This window comes from Mustelus asterias, chromosome 8 (assembly GCF_964213995.1).
Source record: "Mustelus asterias chromosome 8, sMusAst1.hap1.1, whole genome shotgun sequence".
NCBI lineage: Eukaryota > Metazoa > Chordata > Chondrichthyes > Carcharhiniformes > Triakidae > Mustelus > Mustelus asterias.
This window is the reverse complement of record NC_135808.1, coordinates 54,511,964-54,531,403: the sequence shown is the minus strand read 5'-3', so window position 1 is coordinate 54,531,403 and position 19,440 is coordinate 54,511,964. Positions and strand designations below refer to the sequence as shown.

Below are 19,440 nucleotides of genomic sequence, written 5' to 3'. Positions count from 1 at the left end.
GATGAAAGCACACCGTTTTGTGAAGACAGTAACCTTGGCTGGAGAGAATTATTGCTTCAATCACTGTTTTATTAAATGAAGTCAACAGTCCAGGTGGCATCAGAGGCAGAGCAGCTGTTTGGTATAATTTGTTTTGAATTTCATCATGCCTTTTATTAGTTTGAACCTTGAACGACAAAACCTAACCGTTTTTTATTTATTATATTTTTAAGAAATAACGGTGTCATCTGATCAAAACCTCATTGGGCATGAGGTCTGTCAGAATGCAATTCCGTTAAAAATTATATGTTGGGTTAAATCTAATTGGTTTTGGGAACATAAATGTTGCAACTCAAAAAACCGAGCAAAAATGAGCCATTACTCTAGCTAAGAGCAACTAAAATGCTGATGGCTCCAAAACAACCCTCAATATAGGCCTTACAAATTGTGACGATGAGGAGAATAACTCATGCAATAGAATACCTAACTTCAACTTTACATACCCAGCAATTCATTGCTGCTGTTACAGGGGTTGTGGGTGGTGCGGGAAAAGCCCCTGAAATACTAAAAGCTGCAGTTTGAGCTCTGGATTTACAAATTACTAAACTAAGGTTCAAAACAGCGCAGATGTACAATATATTTTCTTGGACCCTGTGGCATGCTGGGTCTGAAAACTGATGTTCTGGATTATCTTTCATGCAGTTTGGAGCATCTTGAGGTTTACTATAATTTGTCATTCAAACCAAAAATAATATCTCTTGGTTAAACAATGGAAGTAAAATAGTTGCACAGCTTTGAACTTAATTTATAGGGTCCAGCTGCTTTGGGAATTTAACTGCATTCGGACATAAACAAGTGAGTGTTAAAATTTGCTGACTTTACTATTTGAGGAGTGGCAAGCTGGCAGGAAGAATGTTGGAGTACATAAACAGACTCAGATACTGGATAGTTAAGTGGCAGATACAGTTTAATTTTGAAAATGTGTGACTTAAAATATGTTGGCAACTTGAATGAATAATGGAAATGCTCCTTAAATTCTAAATTCCTCAATACAGTTGAGGAGCAACAGGATTCAGCTGTGAATCCTTTTGATGCATAAATCATTAAGAGTGGATGGATGGGATTAAAAATAAGGTAGATGAAATTTTAGAATTTATATTAAGAGACATTTGATATCTTTTTTTTAAGTCATTATTCACCTTTGCAATGATTTTTTTTCTTCCAGAGGGTATTTTTGATTGAAGTGTTCAAAATGATGTAAGGATCAGATGAAGTCCACATAGATTGATCAACGTAGCTCGTACGTAAATTGAAAATACAAGTCATAATAAGAAAATCATAGAATCCTTACAATGCAGAAGAGGCCATTCAGCCCATTGAATCTGCACCAACTCTCTGGCAATGTATCATACCCAGGGCCTCTCCCTGCCCTATCCCTGTAACCCTACACATTTACCATGGCTAATCCACCTAACCTGCACATCTTTGGACTGGTGGGTGGAAACTGGAGCACCCAGAGGAAACCCACACAGACACGTATATATAGTGCAAACTCCACACAGACAGTCACCCAAGCCTGGAATTGAACCTGGGTCTCTGGAACAGTGCTAACCACTGTGCCACCGTGCCACCAGCAGCAGATATGTGAAAAAGAGAGATTAGAACAATTTTTTTCAAGTTGATAGTTGGTGGAATGTGGGATGTTTTGTTAATCTGATTATTCAAATAGATATTGGATCTGTACTTGGGAATGTACAAAGAAGTATGGGATTGCAAAATCAGCATTACACTTGGCACGGCAAAAAGGACACTTAAAAATCACTGTTCCTATCTGGTGAAGACTGATTTCTTGCTGTTACCATCATGCTCAGATTCCTTAGAAGTTGCTTTTCTTGTTACTTCAGTATTTATACAGTGTTGATGCAAACTATTTATTAATTCTTTGCAGTGATTTGGTGCTATGTTGCCCAACAGAATCTGACTCTTTGAATCAAAAGGAAAATACTGCAAATGCTAGAAATCTGAAATAAAAACACAAGTGCTGGAAATGTCCAGGTTAGGCAGCGTCTGTGGAGATGGAAACTGTTAGATTTTCTGGATGATGACCTTTTATCAAATGTAACAAATTTTAAGCAAGTATCGGGGTAGAGAAAGAAGAGAGGTGAGGGAGAATAAAAGAGGTCTGTGATTGAGTATAAGGCATGAGAGGTTGAATGATAAAAGGGATGATGGTGCAAAGCAAAATGAGATAGTATTGGGACATAGACAAACTATGGTGTAGGAGATGTAAATGTGAATAGCAGAATGATTACTAACAGCTGCCACCTACAAAAATGGTGGCAGATGTTATGAACTGGAATTGTTGAACTCAAGTGTTAAGTAAAATGCCTAATCAAAAGATAAGGTGCTCTAACTTGAGATTACATTAAGCTTTATTGGAACAGAGTTGGAGGTCAAGGACAACGAGGTCAGTGTGCGAGTGGGGCAGAGAATTAAAACAACAGGCAACTGGAAACTGTTCATCATGTTTGCAGGCTGAATTGAGGTGTTCCGCAAAAATGGACATCCAAACTACATTGGGCTTCCCCACTGTAGAGGAAAACGCAATGAGTAGTGTATTAAATTGAAAGTTCCAGTAAATATGGTTTCACCTGGAAGGAGTGTTTGAGTTACTTGACAGTGAGTAGTGGCGGAAGTAAAAATGCACGTGTCGCATCTTCTATGAAAAGGTGCAGTGAGATGGATACGGTTTTTGTGTGTGATTGAGGATTGGACATGGGTGTTTGGAAGGAGAAATCCCCTTGCAGTGTTCAAAGGAGAGATGAAGAATGGATATGTTTGGATTTGGCATCACACTGAAATGAGCATAATCCATTGACTGTGTTAGTTGGGAGATGGAAGGTGTCATGGTTCTTGAAGAGGAGGGGAATGGATGTGAGCAGAAATTCAGAAAATTGACAGATACACTCAAGGGCCCTAGCAACAATGGTGGAGGGGAATTGTCAGTTGAAGAAAAGGGCAAAACCTGCACCTTTCCACAGTCAACTGCTATAATCACCCATTCAAGTTGAATCTTGAATCTCAAGCAAGCAAGGCTGACCAACTTTCTGTCTGTTCTGGTAAGTAAGTAGACATCCTCTGAAGATGGACTGAAGGTGTTGCAGTGGCAAAGAGAAGGATATGTTGCATTCCATTGGTGCCAGAATGCAATGATGTTTGACCGAACTGTTACAATCCGACATTACAATCTGCATCACATACCTCCTGAGGCACTGCCCTTTTCCTTTAGCAGAGACAGAGTTTTGTGCAGCTGCTTCACGAACGTTGGTTTCCTATGTCAGTTGAGTCCAGGCAGTATAGAGTAATAAATTGGATCTTTGCTCATGGCAAGCAAGTCTATAGCTCTGCTAAGCTCCTTCACTGTAGGTAGTGCTTTCATGGTGACTGAGTTCTCCCTCGAGTACATTTCAAGGTAGTGTTCCACCCATCTCTCCAACTGTGGATTGCAGTTGTCTCTCTTTGTCTTCAGTGGGGCTGTTTTATTTGCTGATAGACCTCTTCACCATTTGACCTCAATGTACATGCCCCTAGCTTTCCCCACGTCGAAGGGTACTTGGATATTCTGGCAAAGTTGTAACTAACAGTTGCTTGTGCACATTTGACAAATCTTAAGCCTGGGATTTAGCCAAGTAAATTGCCTGGGTATGCTGATACATTTCTGTGCACTTCATATTCTTGGCTGATCAAAACAAATACAGTGGAAACTATAGTGTTCACAGCAAAGGGTTGCAGTATGGTTTACTGAAGCTTATCCCATGTTCAGCATTATGATTGACTCCATTTATGGATGTCAGATGATTTGAAACAATTGCTTTACAAAGAATAGTTGATGTGGGGTTAATTCTAACAGGCTGCCACCCAGTTGTGAATGATTTGAAATATTGATGGAAATTTCTACTTTCTAAGTATGTTTGATATGCAGGGTTAAAATAAGCATTTTGCTTATTTAAATGATGATGACCCAGTGGTTTTGGAGGGACCATAAAAAAGCTTGTTAAGTCTTTAAACTCTTTATAATTATAACTTCCCATGCTGTGAGTCTTATTCCCAAGTGAAAAAGGGCTATTTTTAAATTGCTGTGGGTTGTTCTGGTGGGCTTAGAAAGTGAGAACAGTCCTTTTTTTAGTTCTTTTTGGCATGGTCTTTGGAAAGTTCATCTGTGTGACTGTAGGAAGCTGAGAAAACCAAGGCCTGGTGTACTCTCTTCGATTCCTCTGATAATGCTGGATGGGAAACAGGAAGTAGCTCATTATAAGACCTGGTGACTGCTCTTGTAGGCTTGTTTGAATTCAGGAGCGCTGGGTTACTAAAAACTCAGGCTAAGTTGGGAGACATGTACAAGAGGATAAGTTGTTTCTCCTTTCCGTTATTGTCCCCATCTCTAGAAAATTCAGCCTCAACCTAGAGATAGGATGTTAATAGTTTCTGGCACTTGGCCAAAGGGCCATTATTGATATGTAAGTCAAAATAGCAAGTGTCAATCAGCTAGGCAGCAATGGAGTGCAGTACCATCCAAAACTGATCATGTGGTCATGCGCTTACCTGCTGCATGCAGATTGTGCGTGTTCAAATTCGTTGCTGTGTTTTCCTACATTGCAGCAGTGACTGCACTTCATAAGCAATGTTTTGATTGTAAAGCACCGTGACACATCCTAAGAATAGGACTGTATCGGAATCATAGATGCAGAGTGCAATGAGATGTGTGAGATCCTATTTTTGGTCTGTTTCTCTGTGATGCTATAACAAACAATAGTGGTGCAGGCTTAGAGAAATCTGAGGAGGTTAAAATAGGCACCGAAGTGTTAAAAGTTGAAGTGGAATGCAGCACTCATTACTCATTACCCAGTGGATTTTCTTTTATAAACGCAGGCACTGTTAACTGCAGCTGGAAACAGCTGTCCAGAATTCTTATAAAAAGGTTAACTTTGGGCTTCTTTTAGAAATGGAGGCAAAAAAATTGCTGTTTTTTGGATTTATTTTTGTATGAACAGTGAATGTTGTTTAAAACTATACTTAACAGCTTGTCACACGAACTGTGAGTTACCATCAAGTGATGTTCTTAACACTAGATAATCTCTTAATTGCAGCTCTGTATGTTCACCTGCACAAGCCGCAACTCCATTTAATATTCTGCTGATGCTACTTTCAAATCACAATTATTCAAACAAATTTTAAAATAGAAAGTAAACTGAACCAATTTCCTCTTCTAATGAAAAATGCACTCTGGTGCTTACTTTGTCCATGTATTTTTTGGATAAAGGTGTTTGGGAATTGGGTAGACCGACTGAACCCCGAGGAAGAGAGTCCACACTGCTTGATGCAGGTGGTTCCTCTCCATCACTCACTCGTTTTGGTTTAATGTTAATTGTGTGCGAGTGTTTGTTTTTTTCCATCTCCCAACTGATTGAAGATGGCGTGTTTTTAAATAATTAAAATAATATTTTAACCCCTGAGTGTTGTAACTGTCAGTAACAGACAAAGGACAGGTTTTCTCTTGATTTCAAAAGAAACGTGAATATGTATGATTCAACACTTGAATATATGTGCGATGACACCACTTTCATTCTCATACACAAGCACAAAAATTGTGGTTATTGAAGTAGCATGCATTTCGGTTTTAGGATTTCAAGAGTTCTTTGTTACATTTGCTTTTCCCCGGGGTGAAGACTTGAAATGATGCACGCCTGTAATCCCTTTTTATCCACTGAATAAAAGAGTCCAGAGGTTTGGGAAGACAGACTCATTGATTCATGATCCCACTTGCAGTTTTTTCTTGTTCCACTCCAGTCAAGATGAATGAGTGAAGGCTTGTAACAAAGCCCTGTAACAAAGCCCTGTCATGGTTCCTCAGGTCGAGGGGTCAAGGCTAACCTGAGTCTCTATCTACTGGTGCTTCTTAGGCAGGGTCTCTTTCCTTCATTCGTCTAGATATTTATGTCTCTGCCTTATATTACCATTGGGTGAAGAGGGACAAGTTGGGCTCCCCATCATTCAACCTTCTTGCTTGGTCACAACAAAGGTTTTTCCCCATAGATGGCTTTTCTAGTTTGAATGTATTTACTTTTTAACAAGGAGCCAATCAAACTAGGTTGTCTTGAGTCAGAGGAAGTACAGGTTTATTAGCTACTAAACCCAAGGAAAAAACACACCCACTCGCTCACTCACTCTCACTCTCTCACTCTCACTCTCTCTCTCACTCACTCACTCACTCACTCACTCACTCACTCACTCACTCACTCACTCACTCACTCACTCACTCACTCACTCACTCACTCACTCACTCACTCACTCACTCACTCACTCACTCACTCACTCTCCCTCCTTCCCTCCCTCCCTCCCTCCCTCCCTCCCTCCTTCCCTCCCTCCTTCCCTCCCTCAGGAAGATGTGGGTGGCCTGATTAGTAAGTTTGCGGATGACATGAAAATTGGTGGAGTTGCTGATAGTGCCAGGGATTGTCGGAGGGTACAACAGGATAGAGATAGATTGGAGACTTGGGCACAGAAATGGCAGATGGAGTTTAATCTGGACAAATGTGAGGGAAATTGAGGATCTGATTAAAATGAAAAGGGAGGCGTACGTTAAGTCCAGGCAACTGAAAACAGATGGAGCTCTGGAGGAATACAGAGAGAGTAGGAAAGAACTCAAACGGGGAGTTAGAAGGGCAAAAAGAGGTCACAAGATGTTCTTGGCAGGCAGGATTAAGGAGAATCCTAAGGCATTCTATTCATACGTTAGGAACAAAAGAGTTGTCAGGGAGAAAATCGGACCTCTCAGGGACAAAGGAGGGGAATTATGCTTAGAACCCAAGGGAATAGGGGAGATCCTAAATGAATACTTTGCATCGGTATTCACGAAGGAGAGAGGCGTGTTAACTGGGAGTGTCTCGGAGGGAGGTGTTGACCCGTTAGAGAAAATCTCCATTACAAGAGAGGAAGTGTTAGGTTTTTTAGGGAACATTAAAACTGACAAAGCCCCAGGGCCTGATGGCATCTATCCTCGACTGCTCAGGGAGACGAGAGATGAAATTGCTGGGCCTCTGACGGAAATCTTTGTCGCTACTTTGGACACGGGTGAGGTCCCTGAGGATTGGAGGATAGCGAATGTGGTCCCGTTGTTTAAGAAGGGTAGCAGGGATAACCCAGGAAATTATAGGCCGGTGAGCTTGACGTCCGTGGTAGGGAAGTTGTTGGAGGGGATTCTTAGAGACAGGATGTATGTGCATTTAGAACGGAACAATCTCATTAGTGACAGACAGCATGGTTTTGTAAGAGGGAGGTCGTGCCTTACAAATTTGGTGGAGTTTTTTGAGGAAGTGACAAAAACGGTTGATGAAGGAAGGGCCATGGATGTCGTCTATATGGATTTCAGTAAGGCATTTGACAAAGTCCCACATGGCAGGTTGGTTAAGAAGGTTAAGGCTCATGGGATACAAGGAGAAGTGGCTAGATGGGTGGAGAACTGGCTTGGCCATAGGAGACAGAGGGTAGTGGTCGAAGGGTCTTTTTCCGGCTGGAGGTCTGTGACCAGTGGTGTTCCGCAGGGCTCTGTACTGGGACCTCTGCTATTTGTGATATATATAAATGATTTGGAAGAAGGTGTAACTGGTGTAATCAGCAAGTTTGCGGATGACACGAAGATGGCTGGAATTGCGGATAGCGAAGAGCATTGTCGGGCAATACAGCAGGATGTAGATAGGCTGGAAAATTGGGCGGAGAGGTGGCAGATGGAGTTTAATCCGGATAAATGCGAAGTGATGCATTTTGGAAGAAATAATGTGGGGAGGAGTTATACAATAAATGGCAGAGTCATCAGGAGTATAGAAACACAGAGGGACCTAGGTGTGCAAGTCCACAAATCCTTGAAGGTGGCAACAGAGGTGGAGAAGGTGGTGAAGAAGGCATATGGTATGCTTGCCTTTATAGGACGGGGTATAGAGTATAAAAGCTGGAGTCTGATGATGCAGCTGTATCGATCGCTGGTTAGGCCACATTTGGAGTACTGCATCCAGTTCTGGTCGCCGCACTACCAGAAGGACGTGGAGGCATTAGAGAGAGTACAGAGAAGGTTTACCAGGATGTTGCCTGGTATGGAGGGTCTTAGCTACGAGGAGAGATTGGGTAGACTGGGGTTGTTCTCCTTGGAAAGACGGAGAATGAGGGGAGATCTAATAGAGGTGTATAAGATTATGAAGGGTATAGATAGGGTGAACAGTGGGAAGCTTTTTCCCAGGTCGGAGGTGACGACCACGAGGGGTCACGGGCTCAAGCTGAGAGGGGCGAAGTATAACTCAGATATCAGAGGGACGTTTTTTACACAGAGGGTGGTGGGGGCCTGGAATGCGCTGCCAAGTAGGGTGGTGGAGGCAGGCACGCTGACATCGTTTAAGACTTACCTGGATAGTCACATGAGCAGCCTGGGAATGGAGGGATACAAACGATTGGTCTAGTTGGACCAAGGAGCGGCACAGGCTTGGAGGGCCGAAGGGCCTGTTCCTGTGCTGTACTGTTCTTTGTTCTTTGTGATGCATTTTGGAGAATCAAATTTAGGTGTGAATTATACTGTAAATGGCAGGATCCTTAGGAACATTAACATAGAGAGGGATCGGGGCTTGCAGGTCCACATTCCCTAAAAGTGGCCACGCAGCCAGCCAAGGTGATTAAGAAGGCATATGGCATGCTTGTCTTCATCAGCCGGGGCATTGAGTACAAGAGTTGGGAAATCATATTGCAGCTGTATAAAACCTTGGTTAGGCTGCGTTTGGAAATTTGCGTGCAGTTCTGGTCACTATACTACCAGAAGGACGTTGGAGCTTTGGAGAGAGTGCTAAGAAGGTTCACCAGGATGTTGCCTGAGCTCAAGGGTATTGACTATGAGGAGATTTAACCTTTAAAGATTTCTCAATCCTCTAGTTTCCTACTAATCTTTGCCACTTTGTATGCATTTTCTTTTAATTTGTTACTCTCCTTTGTTTCCTTAGACATCCGTGGCTGATTATCTCTTTTTCCACAGTCCTTCCTTATCACTGGTATATACTTTTGCTGAGTACTGTGAAAAATTCCTTTGAAAGTCCTCCACTGTTCCTCAATTGCCCCACCATAAAGTTTTTGGTCCCAGTCTACCTTAGCCAACTCCTCCCTCATCCCATTGTAGCCTCCTTTGTTTAAGCACAAGACACTGGTATTGGATTTTACCATCTCACGCTATTTTAAATTCAACCATACTGTGATCACTTCTTCCGAGAGGATCATGAATCGTTCCTGTCTCGTTACACAGGACCAGATCTAGGATAGCTTGCTCCCTCGTAGGTTCCATTACATACTGTTCAAAGAAGTCATCGAGGATACATTCCATGAACTCCTCCTCAAGGCTGCCTTAACTGACCTGGTTTGACCAATTGACATGTAGATTAAAATCCCCCATAATAATTGCTGTACCAGTTTTACATGCATCAGTTATTTCTTTGTTTATTTCTTGCCCCACCATGATATTCTTTGGTGGCCAATAGACTAGAAAAGTAGGATGGATTATGAGAGTAAATTAGCTCACAATATAAAAACAGATAGCAAAAGTTTCTACAAATATATAAAATGAAAAAGAGTGGCTAAACTAAACATTGTTCCTTTAAAGGATGAGAAGGAGGATGTAATAACTGGAAATAAGGAAATGGTTGAGGCATTGAAACAGGTATTTTGTGTCGATCTTCACAGTGGAAGACACAAATAACATGCGAAAAATTGATGACCAGAAGGTGAGGACCTAGAAACTATCATTATCATGAAAGAGGTAGTGTTGGGCAAGCTAATGGGGCTAAAGGTAGACAAATTCCTGGCCCTGATGGAATGCATCCCAGGTTACTAAAAGAGATGGCGGGGGAACTAACAAATGCACTAGTGGTAATTTTCCAAAATTCGCTGGTTTCTGGGATGGTTCCAGCAGATTGGAAAACAGCAAATGTGACGCCACTGTTTAAAAAGGGAGCTAGACAAAAGGCGGGTAACTATAGGCCGGTTAGCGTAACTTCTTATAGTAGAGAAAATGCTTGAATCTATCATCAAGGAAGAAATAGCGAGACATGTGGATGTAAATTGTCCAATTGGGAAGACGCAACATGGGTTCATAAAGGGCAGGTCATGTTTGACTAATTTGGTGGAATTCTTTGAGAACATTACGTGCGCAGTGGACAGTGGGGAACCTGTGGATGTGGTGTATCTGGATTTCCAGAAGGCATTTAACAAGGTGCCACACCAAAGACTGCTACATAAGATAAAGGTGCACGGTGTTATGGTTAATGTATTAGCATGGATGGAGGATTGGTTAACTAACAGAAAGCAAAGAGTGGGGGTAAGTGGGTGTTTTTTTGGTGATCAGTGACCAGTGGTGTGCCTCAGGGATCAGTGTTGGGACTGCAATTGTTTACGATTTACATAGATGATTTGGAGTTGGGGACCAAGTATAGTGTGTCAAAATTCGCAGATGACACTCAGATGAGTGGCAGAGCAAAGTGTGCAGAGGATGCTGAAAATTTGCAATGGGATATAGATAGTCTGTGAGTGGGCAAGGATCTGGCAGATGGAGTACAATGTTGAGGTCATCCATTTTGGTAGGAGTAACAGCAAAATGGACCATTATTTAAATGGTAAAACGTTGCAACATGCCAGTGTGCAGAGGGACCTTGGGTGTCCTTGTGCAAGAATCACAAAAAGTTGGTTGGCAGGTGCAGCAGGTAATTAAGAAGGCAAATGGAATTTTGTCCTTCATTGCTAGAGGGATGGAGTTTAAAAACAGCCAGGTTATGTTGCAACTGTATAAGGTGCTGGTGAGGCCAAACCTGGAGTATTGTGCCTGATTCATTAGGATCTGTGAATGCACAGAAAATACTATTTTCTAAAAACTCAACTATTGACAGACGGGTCTTAACAATTAAAGACTTCTGTGCTTCAGCTGATAGCTCAGTAAGGCAATGATCCATGGCTTGTTGAGTTGGCTCATTAGTAGAAAGGCTGCTACAAATTGGCCTCAATGCCATTGGGTTGAGAGAGAATGCACATGGCTTTTCGTAACAATAGCACAATCATGCCTCACTATGCCAAACAGACAAAATATTCTCTTTGACTTCCTTTTAAGTCAGCCTGGCCCTGGAAAAAGTAAGCTGCAATATCATGATTGCCTGCTCAGATCAAGACATAGGTTGCTTTACAGATATTCTTGGACCTGACTGACACTGAAGGTGCAAATTCTTTTTTCTTGACCCCAGGAAGTGCTAGAATGCACTGGGAAATATCAGTGTTGAGCTCACATAAATTGTTACCTCAATGATCAGTGAAATGCCAACCAATCTTTCATTGTCTTTGAACATGATGGCTTAGACACCTCTATTAATTTCAATTTGCTCTCCCCCTCAAATGGGAAGGCAGCCTATGGTCATCTGGGATTATGGAGACTTTAACTATTATCCTGTGACTTTAAGCCTCTTGGTTGCTCACTTTAACTGAATAATCTTTTTAAGTGATCAAACCTAGGTCCGTCGATGGCGATATAGTTAGAAATTACATGTGACAGTTCTGCTTTTGGAGATAACGTATATTTTATAACAGGAAATGTAGTAGACAGGCTAGGTTTCTGAATGCTGTGCTATGTTTAATGTTTTGTGTCTCATGTTTTGTGTCTACTGCAGAATTAAGAAGCTATGTTAGGGCTTGAAGGACCTCTTTTGCACTTGTTGTTTTTGTGTTTTAGGATCACATTTTACAATCTGAGATCAGTTGTCTGCAATACGTGAAGAGGTTACCTTTCTCCCTATAGTTGGAATCACTGGTTTATGTTGTCTCAATAAATTAAATTCCATTTCTATTGCATCATATTTCAGGATTTGTGTCAGTGGCTTGGCAATCACATTGGGTGGTTATTCTGTGAAAATTAAAAACCAATGACCTTGTAAATAATCAAACAAAACTGAACAAGAATCAACTTGTACACGATGCTGAACAACACAACTTAAGTCAAAACAAAGTGCTTTGTTGATTGACTGGTACTCTCTCCAGAATTCCCAGCAGTGGTTCCTTAACTTGTTGTACCAGATGTGCGAATCGGACCAGAAGTTGTAACCGATCCAGCCTTCCTGGTGACAAGGTAAGCAGTAGTTTGTTTAAAGTGGTCTATTCCTTAGATTCTGAGGCAGAAATTCCAAACACTTTCCTTTATGGTTTTTCCATTTCTATGAGATCTTTCCCACCCCATCTTCTTGTCTCATTTTTTAAAAAGTTCTATTTTCATCCTTTGTTTTGAAAAATTAACTTAAAGCCAGTTTTAGGTGAAAATGTTAGTGCAAGTTATATTTGTGCAGAACTGCTGGCACATTCATGCTAATGAAGCTCTCCTGTTTTCAATTGATCCTTTTTCCCTTGCCCACCAAGGTTCACTTGTGCCTAGCCTTGAACTTGCATCTTTCTCTAGATTCTTACCAATTGTGCCCTCTGAACTCATGCCATCCAGGAGACCCTCCTCCTGTGCTCCCTCAACCCTATTTTCACACAACTGCTGACTACTCACCTTGCCTTTCTGACCCTCATGTTAGCTGATATTGTTAATAGTTCTGTCTCCTCAGTTACTGCTTTCCCCTCCATGACTTCAAATCTGCCATTCATCATCCTTCTTGTCACTCTTCTCAAAAACACAATTCTTGACCTGTGCAATCTTGAAAGCAAACACCCTCTTTCCAGCATCCTTTTGCTTTTCAAAGCCCTTAAATGTATTGCTGATTCCCAAATCCATGCCCATCTTTCATAGAATAGAATCATAAAATCATACAGTGCAGAAGAGGCCCTTTGGCCCATCGAGTCTAGACCAACACATGAGAGACACCTGACCTCCCATCAAATCCCATTTACCAGCACTTGGTCCATAGCCTTGAATGTTATGATGTGCCAAGTGTTCATCCAGGTACTCTTTAAAAGATGTGAAACAACCTGCCTTTACCAGCCTTCCAGGCATTTCTGACTGTCACCACCCTCTGGGTAAAAAAAATTATTTCTTCACATCCTCCCGAAACCTCCTGCCCCTTGAACCTATGTCCCTCGTGACTGACCCTTGAACTAAGGGGAACAGCTGTCCATGTTCCTCATAATCTTGACACCTCAATCACGTCACCCCTGTGTCTTCTCTGCTCCAACAAAAATAAACAAAGCCTATCCAACCTCTCTTCATAACTTAAATGTTCCATCCCAGGCAGCATTCTGGTGAATCTCCTCTGCACGCTCTCCAGTGCAATCACAATATTCCTCTAATGTGGCGACCGGAAGTGCACACAGTACTCTAGCTGTGGCCTCACCAAAATTCTATACAACTCCAACATGAATTCCCTGCTTTTATAATTATGCCTCAATTGATAAAGGCATGTGTCCCATATATCTTTTTCACCACCCTGCTAAGATGCCCTTTCCGTCTTCGGAGATCTCTGGATAAACACACCTAGGTCCTTTTGTTCCTCAGAACTTCCTAGTGTCATGCCATTCATTGAATACTTCCGTGTCAAATTACTCCATCTAAAGTGTACCATCTCTCACTTTTCAGAGTTAAATTCCATCTGCTATTGATCTGCCCATTTGACCATCCGAACTATAACAATCTGTAACTACTTGTAGCCCAAAATACTCAAGCCTCACTGTTAGCCACTGAGCCAATCTTTGTGTTGTGTGCAAACTTACTAATCTAGCCACCCGCCCCCCCAACATACTAATCTATCTTGTTTATATAAATGATAAATAATAGGGGACCCAGTACGCCACTGGATACTGGCTTCCAGTCACCAAAGCAGCCTTCTGTCATTATCCTCTGTCTCCTATAACTGAGCCAATTTTGAACTACGATTGTGTCCCACCAATCAGATTTCCACCCCCAACCACTCCTGAAATACTCTTAGAAGAGCCACATGTGACATTCTATGCAACCACGATGGTGGAAAACTATTCCTTTTTGTCCTCCTCGACTTACCTGCAGCCTTTAAATGGGTTGACCATCCTCCCCCAATGCTACTCCTGGTTCATTCCGGTAGGGATTCCACAAGACTTCTTATCTATCAGTCATAATTAGAGAATAAGCTGCAACGGCTTCTTTTCCCGCTATTGTACTGTTAACTCTGGTGTTCCCCAAAAATCGATTGTCTTCTCCTTATTCTCATCTACATGCTGCCCCTTTGTGACACTGTACTTTGCCACTACTTCTATTGACCCTCCCTCCATCTTCAAATTGACAGACTGCTTATCCAACATCCAAGTACAGGATGAGCAGAAGATTCCACCAGTGAAACATTGGGAAAACCAAAGCCATTGTCTTTGATCCCGACCACAAACTCCATTCCCTGGTCAGAAACTCCATCCTTCTCCCAAGCAAGTTGTCTTTGCTTGAATTATACTAATGTGACATTTGTTTGAACTAGGCTGTTCCCACCATTGGTGTCACATTTGACCCTGAGATGAGCTTCTAACTACCATTTTTGTTGGAAGCGCTGGATCGTGAATAACAGAAAAGCTGGGTAATTTTCCCAGGGATATTTTAGACCAACTGTCATACTCCCATTGCAATCTGTGAAGAGGTCAAAGGACATTCTGGATCATGATCAAACCCAGAACTTCCATCCAGCATGGCATGGTAAATTGATGCAATGAATCACTGTGGAGCTAAATATCTAATCTATCTAAAAACTAATACACCTAATCTCTGTGAGGGCTTCTTGGATGAAGTAAAAACATAAAACCTGTGCTCCAAATGCTGTGGTAATGATTGTTACCAAGAAATGTAATAGGTTTATGCTTAAGATCACTTTTTATCCAGGGGAGTATTCAAATGAGTTATTGCTTGAGAAATAGCACAAGTGAAGGTGAGTGGTGATCATGAAGGCATAGTGACAATGTTGAAGATACATCTGGACAAGAGATATGAACAATACAATGTCTGATTTATCATATCGTTTTGTTCTGGATATAATTGCCATACTTAGTGTGACGAAGCCTACAGCTGGCTGCATAACTGCCAGTGTACCCTAGAGTGGAATAATAAACAGTGGATTAGACAATCTGTTAATTTTATTACATACAGTCTGTCTTCTGTTCAAAAACAGTCCCGTATAATCCCAATATTGCTATGCTGTTTTGTTGGGTGGTGGGGACTGCAAAGGAAGCTGTTTTTTCTCTGCTTTACTTTCTGTTCTGTTTATTTCCCATGCTTGCTGAAGTATTTTCCTTTTCATAATTTCTATGTTCTTGATGGTTAGGTTTAACTAGCTAAATTGTTGGCACTCTTAACAAAAAAAATGATTCATGGATTTCTTCACAGAAATAATTTAAAAACCACATTTGCTATCCTCATAATCCCAAACGCTAAAACCTCAGACATTTGACCTGCAAATACAGAGATGTGAGGAAGTACAAAAATTTATGAAATTTTGCATTGAAAGGATGGCTTGTTCTTGACTGGGAGGGGAGAGGGAGGGTTGGATTAACTAAATGGCACAATGTGTTGGAACATTGTCCATTTCCCTTGGGTTTGGATTTACATCTAGTCTGTATGGAATGAAAATCTCTACTGTCTTAACAGCTGTAAGAGGCCTAAGTGAAATAAGTTTGGGCAGTCTCATCTCCGTTTCAAATGAACAAAGTTCTGCAGCACACAGCTGCTGTAATTCAGTACTAAGTAAACAGCTTCAGAGTGGCAGTGAAGGTCATACTGCTGTGAGGTTGGAGTTAGAAAGATTGGTTGGAGGGAAAGCTTACACTGCACCAGAACTGTGCTGGACCCAAATATAGCAGTGATTGATGAAGATACCAGGTTCAAGAATTGGGAACTGTTTCCTTAATATTGACCCTAGAAGCAAACATTCTATATTAATATGACATTTAACTGCTGATCGAGACTGTCTAGTTGCACAGGATTGGTGAATGATCTTTAAACATTCAGAATGATTGGCTGGTTTTGATCCATTTGATTACAACTCTGTAAATATGTGGTCAGTCATATCCTTCACTCTACCGTTACCATTGTATTGGGAGTCAACCATGGTTTAATGAGGACTGTGTGAGAGTATGCCAGGAGCAACACCAGGCGTTCCTAAAACTTGGGTGCCACCCAGGTGAAGCTGAAACACAAGGCTACATGCATGCTAAACATTGGAAGCAGCATACTATAGCCAGAGCAAGAGAGTTAAAGTCTCCAATGGTTGGAGTCATACCACAAAAGAAGACAGTTGTGGTTGGTGGAGGTCAGATATTTCAGATGCGGGGCATTGTTGCAGTAATTCCTCAGGGTAGTGCCCCAGACCCAAACATCTTAAGCTACTTCATCAATGACCTTCCCTGCATCATAATGACAGGAGTAGGGATGTTTGCTGATGGTTGCACAGTGTTCAGCATCATTCACAACTTCTCAGATACAGAAGCAGTCGTGTCCATATGCAACAAGACTTGAACAACATTAATGCTTGGACTGATAAGTTGCAAGTAACATTTGCATCACCAGGCAATAACCGTCTCCAACAAGAGAGAATCTAACCATCTCCTCTTGCCTTTCAATGGCATTGCCATCTCTGAATCTAAACATCCTGAGCAGAAATTCAAAGGCCTAATCATATAAATACTATGGCTCCAAGAGCAGATCAGAGACTGGGAATTCTGCAGCAAATAAATCACCTCCTGATTCTTCACAGCCTGTCTGCTATCTACAAGGTGCAAGTCAGGTGTATGACAGAATATGCTTCACTTCTCTGGATTGGTGTTGCTCCAACAACACTCTCGAAGCTTGATGTTATCTAAGACAAATCATCCATCCACCACCTTAATCATTAACTCCCTCCTTCACCATTGCACAGTGGCAACTGTGTGCACCTACAAGATGCACTGCAAGAACTCAACGAGGCTCCTTTGGCAGCACCTTCCAAACCTGTGACCTCTACCACCAAGAAGGACAAGGGCAGCAGACACACCAGGTACACCACTATCTGGAAGTTCCCCTCCAAGCCTTGCCCCATCATGACTTGAAGCTATGTCACTGTTCCTTCACTGTCACTGGGTCAAAATCCTGGAACTCCCTCTTTGACAGTACTTGGTTTACCTACACTGCATAAACGGCAGTGGTTCAAGAGGCAGATCACTACCACCTGCTCAAGGTACTCAATTAGGGATCAGTAATAAATGCTGCCCTTGCCACCAACCCTCACTCTCATGAGGAATAAAAAAAAGTTAAGATTTTCCATCAATATTGGTGCAGCAAGGGATGAAGCATGGAATAACTCTTATTTCGGTATCTTTTAATTTTGAACTTGCTGCCGATCCTGCTTTTCCAAACCCCCCACTTGCCACATGACTCTTCTAGATGTTGCGGACCCTTCCACTTAGCAACCCTCCGGTTCATGGCCCCTCCCTCTCCCTAATTCACACTCTGGCTGCCAACCCTCAGGCTTGCAGCTGCTGCCGTTTCCTGATCTATGTTCTCACTGAACTTCCTGCTCAATGCTTCCCTCACTGTGAGCGAGGGCTCTGTCGATGAGTGGTCAGAAGCCAGAGGAGCAGTTTTGACTTAGATCTTTCTCTTAAATCACTTTTAAAGAAAAAAATAATTTTGAGGCATATTTAGCCTTGCATGTCAAGGAGGAAGGCAGTTTGCACAGGGCTAGTGGGTTTTTGAGTTGTGACCCACCAAATAAATAGCTGTGACAGTGCTAGGACCTTGGGCATGCGACTGCAGTGAGTTGTGGTTGAACTGTGTGCAGCAGACAGTGATTATGGGGCGAAAGTAAACTTGTTCCTGGATTCACATACTATTTTATTAACTTTTTAAAAATTGATTATAACAGTGCAGCTCAGTGTTTCTGCACCACTGGAACCTACAATTTCACAACCTTGGCGCTCCGGCTTCAGATCGGACCTGGAGCATGGACCTTTCATAAATGGGAACACAGGTTGATTTGATTTGATTTATTATTGTTGCATGTATTGGGATACAGTGAAAAGTATTGTTTCTTGCGCACTATGAAGTCAAAACATACCATTCATAGAGTACCTGGGGAGAAGGAAAGGTGCAGAATATAGTGTTGCAGTTACAGATAGGATGAAAAGAAAGAACAGCTTAATATATGATAGAACCATTCAAAAGCCTGATGACAGCAGGGAAGAACCTGTTCTTGATTTGCTTGGGTATGTGTTTTTAGACTCTTGTATCTTTTTCCTAATGGAAGAGGATATGTCCAAGGTATGTGAGGTCCTTGATTATGCTGGCTGCTTTCCCGAGGCAGTGGGAAGTATTGACGGAGTCAATGGATGGGAGGCTGGTTTGAGTGATGGACTGGGCTATGTTCACAACCCTTTGTAGTTTCTTGTGGTCTTCTCAGAGCAGGAGCCATACCAAGCTGTGATACATCCGGATAGGATGCTTTCTGTGGTGCAACAGTAAAAAGTTGGTGAGAGTCATAGTGGACATGCCAGATTCCTTAGTCTTCTGAGAAAGTAGAGGAGAGGTGAGTGGGAAGTTCGGCAAGAGGGTGAGTTAGGAAGTGGCAGAGGCTGCAGGTTGGAGTGCTGAAATAAAAAGGGTGGGTTAGGGAGTGGGAGAGGCCACTGCAAAATTGTGCCAGTCGGGTCACAGAGCTCCATGTCAGACAGGTACAAAAGAACTTTAAAATAAAACATGTGTCGCTAAATGAGATTACAGGCCCCAGTAACTGACCGTCAAAAAACGTAAGACGGGCCAATGTTAAACAGAGATGTAACTGTACAAGCAGTCAGTGAACACCTATTGGGAGTGGCAATCTTAACTGATTTCTTACCATTCACTCAGTAAAAGCATTATTATTCAAAACAGACCAGAATTGGTAGAGGAACACCTGAGCTGAGCTGAGAATATTTAAATTCCTGAATGATTACAAAGCTGTAAGGATTTTCTTCGATCAAACTTACCTCTATACCATGGGAAGGAATTAGTTAATTCGAATTGTACATGAGGACTTTCCTTTTGGTTTAGAATTTCCTTGTTTCTAAAAGTTTTGTTATCTTCAGTTAGCCAACAACCACCTTAAATCGAGGAAAGAGGAAAAGGTCAGCTAAGTTTGCACATCTAATTTCTATTGCTCCAACTCTGGTGCATGTCTGTTATTATGCTTCGCAAGTTATTTTTGAATGTTAACAATTTGTGCAACGTTCAGGTCGTGGCTTATTGTATTGACCAACATTTTTGTAAGGATAGAAATGGTGTATGCTGTAGTGTACCATACATGTTTCTGCTAAGGTAGATATATGCCTCTGTATGGTAACTGTATTCAATTATTTGGTGAGGGATCTGTGCAAGTGTGATCAGTTGGAGTTTGCTTGCTCTTCAGGCTACAATTCAGAATGCAGAATGAATGTTCCTTCTATTTA

General features: G+C 41.8%; 1 protein-coding gene across 1 annotated transcript in view; it reads left to right on the top strand.

Annotated features, from left to right (window-relative positions):
- The window catches only part of imp3 (IMP U3 small nucleolar ribonucleoprotein 3), a 246,522-nt gene that overhangs the window by 161,072 nt on the left and 66,010 nt on the right, over positions 1-19,440 (top strand). Inside the window, exon 5 of the mRNA XM_078217970.1 lies at positions 12,118-12,169. Within this exon, the coding sequence (XP_078074096.1) occupies positions 12,118-12,169 (52 nt within the window). The remainder of the gene's footprint in view (positions 1-12,117; positions 12,170-19,440) is intronic.